The 8635-nt window shown below is 31.1% G+C and overlaps 1 protein-coding gene across 6 annotated transcripts in view; it reads right to left on the bottom strand.

Moving 5' to 3' along the window:
• Positions 1-898: 898 nt before the first annotated feature.
• The window catches only part of LOC134721402 (protein-glutamine gamma-glutamyltransferase K-like), an 88676-nt gene continuing 80939 nt past the window's right edge, over positions 899-8635 (bottom strand). For all 6 annotated transcript variants that reach the window (XM_063584381.1, XM_063584382.1, XM_063584387.1 and 3 more), the window contains 7 exons: positions 7688-7823; positions 5809-5912; positions 5211-5453; positions 3417-3695; positions 2712-2872; positions 1959-2095; positions 899-1218 (listed from right to left, as the gene is read on the bottom strand). In XM_063584381.1, coding sequence (XP_063440451.1) covers positions 1059-1218; positions 1959-2095; positions 2712-2872; positions 3417-3695; positions 5211-5453; positions 5809-5912; positions 7688-7823 — 1220 coding nt within the window. In that variant the 3' untranslated portion in view covers positions 899-1058. The remainder of the gene's footprint in view (positions 1219-1958; positions 2096-2711; positions 2873-3416; positions 3696-5210; positions 5454-5808; positions 5913-7687; positions 7824-8635) is intronic.

The following is an 8635-nucleotide window of genomic DNA, read 5'->3' as shown; positions in this document are numbered from 1 at the left end:
TCACTAGCTACCGACGGTCAGGGAAATATTTTCGTTTGCGGTCCATTGAATAACGTTGTTATGTGTGTGTCAGATGATGGGGAAAGGCACAAGGCTATTCTTGACAAAACTGATAATCTTAATAAGCCACGGGGAATATTCTTTGACACATTATCAGGAAGGCTTTTAATATGTAACCAAGAAAATGGTTAGGCTGCACTTTATGACACAGTATATGGAAACAAATAGCTGTTTGTGTCCTTGAATTCATCACATACAATAAAAGTTTCCTACGGAAAACGTGGGAAAATAACACAAAAACAAACAAACAACTGAAGCTTAAGTGGGTAGAAACTGTTTCAAAAATAATAATGTCAAAATTGAGTTTTAACAACGTTATTCAATATTTTAACTTTGGATAAATATTATTCTTCACAATAGATAAACTCTTTGCTTGCTGCGAATGATTTTTAGTACTATTGTAATTGGTGTCATAATTATAGTATACTGCTCTGTTTATTGGTTGTTTCCCATCATTGCATTTTAAAAGTTAAAAAGCTTACTTAAAAAAATAAGATTCAAAAAGCCACTATTTTTCAGACATAAAAGTGATGAAAGTCAGACGTTATTTCTTTCATAAAGAGAACCGTCGAAATTGTATGGCCTGATGTCAATCATTAAAAGTATGGAAAACTCCAGATACTTATTTACTTTAAATAGTAAAAAGTTACCGGAAAAATATACTTATATCGAAACTGTGGTGTAGTAAACGAGCAGTATGATATATTTTCAACAAAGTTACTTGCTTTAAAATCTCGATGCCATTTGATGAAGTTGTTAAACACAGCGCCATCACCAGCAAATAAGTTCACTGTTTAAAGTTTGTAGGAAAATATATTCGATAAATATTATAAAAGTATAGCATAAATAATTTTAATAAGTATTTTTTGTACAAATTATGAAGAAATAAAATGAAATATAATTAAAGATACACTTAGCATGTTATATTTGCAAGAAACACCACAGCTTCGAAAATCAGATCACAACCGAAAAACCTGTTCAGAGTTTTATCACAAAAATTAAGATTTATTTGGTTCTCCTGATATTTCTACTTCCGTTACACCAGTGACATCACACAACTGTTTACAATGGAAATTTGCTATAATTTCTCTCCTCCCCGCTCTTCTAGGCTTGATTTGAATCGTTTCTCGAATTTCTTCATTGGGATTTATCGGTTTTCTGCAATAAACCAAACTTTAAATAATTGCAAAATTAAAAAAAAAATACTTGACAACATATTATTTCATATGCTTCTACTAAGGCATTTTATTATGGCATATTTTGTTGTGAAAACTAGATTTTAATTCTAAAATAATCTAATAACGTTAAAAACTAAACTTTGATTTTCAGAAAACTGGTCATTCAATATAATAAATAGCACCTCCTGAATGAAGAAAACGCTTTATTGTAAGAAATAGCAATTATCAAAACCCCTACATCAGGAATAGTATAATCAAATATTATTTTTTTAATCGTTTGATGTGTAAAATTAGATTACTCATTTATAATGGTAATAACTCTCTTAAACTTGCATTTAGGTGATTACTTTTGCTCCTTACTGAAGGCCTCACCTTGACTGTGAGATGAAGAACAGCTATAAAAGCGCTGTTCCTTTTGTGTGTTGATAACGATTGGTAATGAAACATTTTTTTATTTTTTTTTGTAAAGTTTGAACTGTACACATACAATTACTTCTTGAAATGACACACTTTTTGTAAAATTTGAATTTCCGTAAAGAAAATACAAACAAATTATACCTAAAAGTTCAAAATCACGATCTTTGGATGATAAATAAAAAGAAATGTAATTCTAACGAAAAGGTCAAAGATAACAATGGGAATTTCCAAACTCATAAAATATTTCGACAATGTCATAGCAAAAACAAAAAAAACGACTAATAAAATGTGTATTTTACTTACTTTATCTTAACAGCACTGACTTTCTGCATACCTGGTCCCTCAAGATTTATATAACCCCCAGTTAGAGGGATTGACAAAGTATTTACAAGCTTAACTATAACATCAAAAGGTTTTCCGACTGTTGCATTACCTTCAGTCTGAAATTATTAAATAAGATTAACTTAAGAATGTGAATGCATTCGAAGCACTAATCAGTCAAGCAGGATAAAAATGCTCAAACTAAACCTTTGAAAGCCAAGAATTAAACAATATGTAAAATATATTTGAAAAAACTGAAAGAAATCCCATCGGAATTCTGAAATGACCAACCTACAGATGAATTACTTTGTCTGTTCTTAAAGAAAATGTATCCCTTTTTTATTCATTCTACTGTGCTCTTAACTGATCCTTGTGATTAAGGTAGTCTCATTTGTACCTAATGTATGTTTCAGAATCATATTAGGTTATTACTCAATGTGGCTTCTCTCAGGAATTAAAAAGATGTATACGTCACTTATATAGTAAAACAAAACCACATCGAACCAACAAAACGAACTTATAATTAGAGGCCACAATAGAATTTTAATTGATTGACGTGACTAGTATCCATGTCATGTGTTTAGTTTGAATTACATATAAGTGTTCATTCACTGAAACTTGGTCCCTTGATATGCTGACAATTGTTCAAGTAATTTTTTTTCATTTGTTCTGTGAGTGAATGTGATTTAGCAACAAAAAAAACCACTCTATTGAAATCATTAGAAAAGTACATACTTTAAGTTCCAAATTCGGTCTCTCACATCTGATTATTTCTCTACAAATATATTTCTGATTTGTCTCTTTTACATTTGCTATGATATAAATGTTCACATGACTGTCAGTATCAATTGAACTGATATAGTCTGATGCTTTCAAACTCAGCTTCGTTTCATTTTCTGGAACAAAAAATAAAACAAATGTGAAAATTACACTAGTGTCAATTTACTTGTTAACGATATGTTATATTTAAGACTATTACATATTTTCCCCCACTTTAATATATTTACTGGATCATTAATTAACCCTAATCAATTGATCTTTTGGGCAACTTCTTTCAATTGATTAGCTAAATACCGTCCACTTATAATGCAGTTGCTTTTGTGAAACCAACTCTTCAGCACACAGTGTTATGTTTTCGGTGAGCAAGTCTTTTGTCTAGATATATTATTCGTGCTTCAGGTAACAATTTTAAAATCTAAATACCTGATTTTCGATAATAGGATGAGCTTTTCAACTGGATATATTTTTAAACCTGATCTTTAAGTGCAATTTTCATATATATGTGCTCACAAGTATATGTTACGGCAAAAGTCCTACCGGTATTGTAATTTCAGAATCGAATAGTTTTTGTTTATATACAACTAGATACTCCCTTTAATAAACACAGTTATAACCAGTAGTACAGTTGTATAGTGACTCCGTTTTATAAGAGTACGTTACCTGCACCGGGTTCAAGGACACTTGCAGCTAGACTATCTTTGAGATCATTGGACGGAACTGCAGTATACTTAGTTGCTATTGCGGTAATATAAATGTCGACAACTCTCGACTCCTTGCCGATATTTTTCATTTTAACTTCTACATCGATGTCACCATTCTTTTGTACGCTGCCATTATAGTTGAATTCTATATCGTCAGCCGATGGAGAATCAATTTTTATATCTTTCCTTGCACACAATTTCTTTGCTAGTCTAATGGCTTCTTCAAGTTCGGACGTTCCTGCAAATCATCAATGATAATAACTTACAGATTCTAAAGTGAATCGACTTCTCTTTGATACTCCGATACTTGGTGTTTTAAACCATACTTCATTTCAAATTACCCTTATTATCATTTCATTAAATAGTCGTTATATTACAGTATTAAACATACTACAGGTATGTGTGATTGGTTATATTATATTAAAGTGGGAGTATGGTACATGTATTTAAACCACTTTATATCAGAAAAATCCCTCGTTATCTTTAATATTGTCATTAGTTAAACCTTTACATTTAAGGATTTTTTTTTCAGATATAGTAAAATTAAAGCAATGTCCAAATAATTGCAAAGCGCCTATATTGACCTTATATTTTGGTCTCCGCGATAATCAGTTGATCCTTGAAAAGATTCATGAACATTCATTCTTTGAATATTTCTATAAGATATATTTTTCTGTATGATGAATATAAGACAAATGTTATAATCAAAATGACAAAGAAAACAACAAATAGAACTGAGTAAATACAGTATAGACGTTAAATGATTGCAGACAATGGATTTATATTCATATAATCAAAACCAAAACGATTGTCCATTATTGATTCAACAGTACAGAATATTGAAAGAAGCAAACAAATTTGCATTAGGTAAACATTGTATGATCTTAGATAACTGCAGATAACTAATATTTCTTTAAAGAAAACTTATTTCTAATGTTATTATTTACAAAATCTATCATGTATTCCAATACTTATATTACTCGTCTCCTCTTATAACTAATGTGAGATACCATTCATTTTGTGACAAATAAATGATTCTTTTAAAATTTCTCATCACAAACTTACGATGTCAATTCTTATAATCAGTTAATGCCAATTACGAAGAAGTGATTGTGTTACATCAAACTAATTCATCAACCAAATCTAGATCATCATCAATGTTTTTCATAAACTAAAAGTAACGACAATCTTATTCTAACAACGATGTTATTGGAACATGGAAGCTTTAACCTTCCATCATTACCGAACTGAACAAAGACATAACACGACGGGTGCCGTATACGATGCAGGAAATGCTTACCCTTCCGGAGCACCTGATTTCACTCCCGGTTTTTGGTCGAGTTCGTGTTGTTTCTTATTTATTATTTATAACTGTTGATGTAAATGTCCTTTGGTTTTTCGAATCTTTGTTTACTCCTTGGTTTTGATTGTTATTGTCTTTGAAGTAATACATTACACTGTGTATGCTCGTAACATAAAAAATAACAAAAAAGATGTTTCAACCCATGAAAGGCCGATAATTCAAAACATAACACTGTTTTTCATGTGACAACTTTCTATATTTGAAAAAAGAAATCAGAAACTTTTTTTTCATAAACCACTTATTGTATATAAAACACGGGTTTATTTTTCGTTTTTATTTCTTCTAATATATCAACTTGTCATTGAACGGTACAAAAAAATTAATATGCAAGACCACATTCTTTTATAAGCATTAGATAAATAATATCATGCTGGACAGAAATAGTAATACCTTCTGCATATCTGTAAGAACTAGTTACATCTTCTCTGGAAATTGTATTTACAGCTTTTGTACTAAGAAACCTTCCTACAATAGTTTTTTCTTCCGCAAAAGCTTCCATATTCCCCTCAGCGTCGATTGTCCAATGAATTCGGTCTCCGTTCACTTCAGCGAACAAAAATCTTGTATCGAACCCAAGATACAACTTTCCTTGTTTTATTGCTTTAACTGAGGCTGGCCCACAAGTAAACACACCTATAAAGATATAATACACAGCATTTTAATCATAAATGTTCCATAGATTTTGGTTCCAAGTAAGATTGCAACTCGTTGTGGCAAAGCTGCATTATGATGGTTGTTGTTATACACTTCAAGTACCTTTATCTATACAAATAAGCATGTCATTTTTTTTTTGTACTGCCAAAATAGTTACTTTGAGGCAGATAAAAAATATTGCACTTCAAACGGAAGTATGCTTTATTATATTATACCAATTATGACAGATTGAGCTTTAATATTCTTTCAAATTAGTTATTAACTAAAAAATCACCTCTTCATTTTACAATTGCACAACCAGTTCACTAGAAATAATATAGAAAAAAAAACATACCTTCATTGCACTCTTGTGGTGTTGGATCAAAGGCTTGCCAGCCATCATAACCATCAGGCAAGTCAGGTCTTTTGAACCAAGATTCATTCCAGACATGAAAATCCCTGACAATATAAATTATTCAAATTATTTACATTTAATTTTTCAAATGTACAACAACTATGGTGTGTTTATAATTCTAAGTGCCATTGTTTTACGGTAGAAGCAGATAACATTGAAAATGAATGGCATATAGCATACTCTACCAGTGCTGTCAATCAGATGTAGATTAAAATAAAAATATATGACGATCTACAACAAAATCATCATGGTCAGTCTCACGAACTGTTTGACCGTTACGACGAAATATTTGTTCGTCGTTTGAATTTTTTAAATACAAGAATAGTCGTCTGATCTGTTTTAATTTACGGACGTGATCTCTTCCCTTCATAACATTTTGATAAGTTTCGGATTTGAAGACATGCAATTTCATTTATGTTTTATCTTGCCTGTATATCAAAAACTTATTAACGAATTTTTGAATATCAGTAAACTACTGCAAGTTTTTTTTTTCGGCACACTTAATGATTCATGCAAACGTCAAAACAGCGTAACTTCATGATATCGAATTCATATTCAATTTGTCCTCGTTTTGTTTTAGTTAATTTCCCTTACTCTACATAAACAAAGAAGGGCTTGTGAAATAATGATACAGTGATGAAATAAACATGCAAAAATAATACATAAAAGTGGGCACTTATTTCTTATCCTGGCATAATAAAACCAACATAATACATTTTTATTTTGAAATTATATGACTACTATAATAATTACTTAACCTAACAATAACATGCAAAAGACAAAAAAAGCATCGCATCTTAATTGCATACCAAAAGTTGATTTATGATACCATTCCTACGTAATGTATTCAGGCAATAGTTATGCAACTCTAATGCAACTGTAAAAATCGGTAATATTCGAAACAGTGGTATGAAATTTATATACAATTAATCGTCATTTTGAGCATATATATGTTTCTACATGTTCTACAAAACAGACAGATTATTCAGTTAGAACACTTATAAAACTAAGTATGCAAATAGCGCTACAACCATCACACAATTAATTCATTCTTAACAGCATGATTAAGAACCAAAACCTCTTAAATCACGATTAAATTGTATTGTTTCAAATAATCACATATTACGATTTTCATCATATCAGACGTCAATGAGGCTTTTAATCTGTTTTTTATGTATGAATGCAATGTGCCTTACATTTATAGTCCAATGCTTTGACAATACAATATTATTGTATGATATAATAAGATTTGATTTTTTTACCATCATTTTGATTAATCACATTTGTGGTATAGTGCAGCTACCAAATGTTGCTTTTTCCGTGAGATTTGCGATTAAAAAGTAAAGGCAACAGCAATATACAGCTGTTCAATAGTCAAAAATCGATTAAGCTGTTTCACAAATGATATCGGATATGTTCCTTACGTCGTAACTACAATCCCCTTCCCTTTCATGAATTTGACCTACCGAATTAGACTATTTACCGGATTTGTAATCACATAAGCAACACGACGGGTGCCGCATGTGGAGCAGGATCTGCTTACCCTTCCGGAGCACCTGAGACACCCCTAGTTTTTGTTGGGGTTCGTGTTGTTTATTCTTTAGTTTTCTATATTGTGTCATGTGTGCTATTGTCTTCTGTTTGTCTTTTTCATTTTTAGCCATGGCGTTGTCAGTTTGTTTTAGATTTATGAGTTTGACTGTCCCTTTGGTATCTTTCGTCCCTCTTTTAAGCAAAACAAGTCCGTGTTCCAAACTGAAACCGAGGGAAACACATCAACTATAAGAGAAAAACAACGGAATAACTGAAAATATCTTACCATATTGTATCATTCAGTCGTTTTCTCGGTTTGTTGTCAGGTGACCAGAAATTGTCTATTTGGGTACTAAAATCGCTGTCATGCGCTGATATGAAATTTGTGACACAGCGGGTGGGTATTCCAAGTGCTCTTAGTGCTAAAATGTATCATAAAAACTTTGCACATTTACAAGTTATGGTAAATTAAAAAAAACCAAAACATTTCTTTAATCTTTCTTGTGGCTAACATACAAACAAATCAATAAACTCAATTAAAACATTTCTACGGGTCACACTTTACCTTCAGTATAGATGAAGTTACTAGACATTGTGTATTTTTGTTACCCCTTATGATGTGTGTCGGTGTGCGCTGGTGAACGACTGTCGGTTCCTCTTTTAAGGTATGATTTTCAATGTGACACACTGACATCGCTTTGTTATCTACTAATGGCAAGAAAATGCTAATTTTTAACCACATAAATAAATCTTTTTGAATTCCAGTCAGCAATTGTCTTTCATAAATTGGGTTTGTGGCCTTCGGCTGTTGTATTGTTAACTCTATGGTCAGGTTGTTTGACACATTCCCAATTTCTATTCTCCATTTCATTGTTTTGGAGTTGTTTGCGCATGTGATACCAAAGTGATGAAAGATTAATCGAATTCTATTATTAAACTATTAAAATTAAACACAAAACTAACTTTAAAGTTTCTATGCTGTTGTTCATTGCAAATTTTGCACCGGTCATCATTTTTTTTCTTTATCAATTTAGATATGTTTGTATTGTTATTGATACAAGTGCAATAATACAAATAATTCAGTAACATGTACATTCAATGCAATATTATAAAACAATGCAAGTTCTTAATTACTTTTAGTTGAACCATCCAATGACACGGACTTTGAATAGTAGTTCAACATACTTACTGCATGAAATGGATTCATTAATCTGTTTCATCTAAATAATATGCA

This window comes from Mytilus trossulus, chromosome 6, assembly GCF_036588685.1.
Source record: "Mytilus trossulus isolate FHL-02 chromosome 6, PNRI_Mtr1.1.1.hap1, whole genome shotgun sequence".
Classification (NCBI taxonomy): Eukaryota; Metazoa; Mollusca; class Bivalvia; order Mytilida; family Mytilidae; genus Mytilus; species Mytilus trossulus.
The sequence above is the reverse complement of the archived record's forward strand: the minus strand, read 5'-3'. Positions and strand labels throughout refer to the sequence as shown.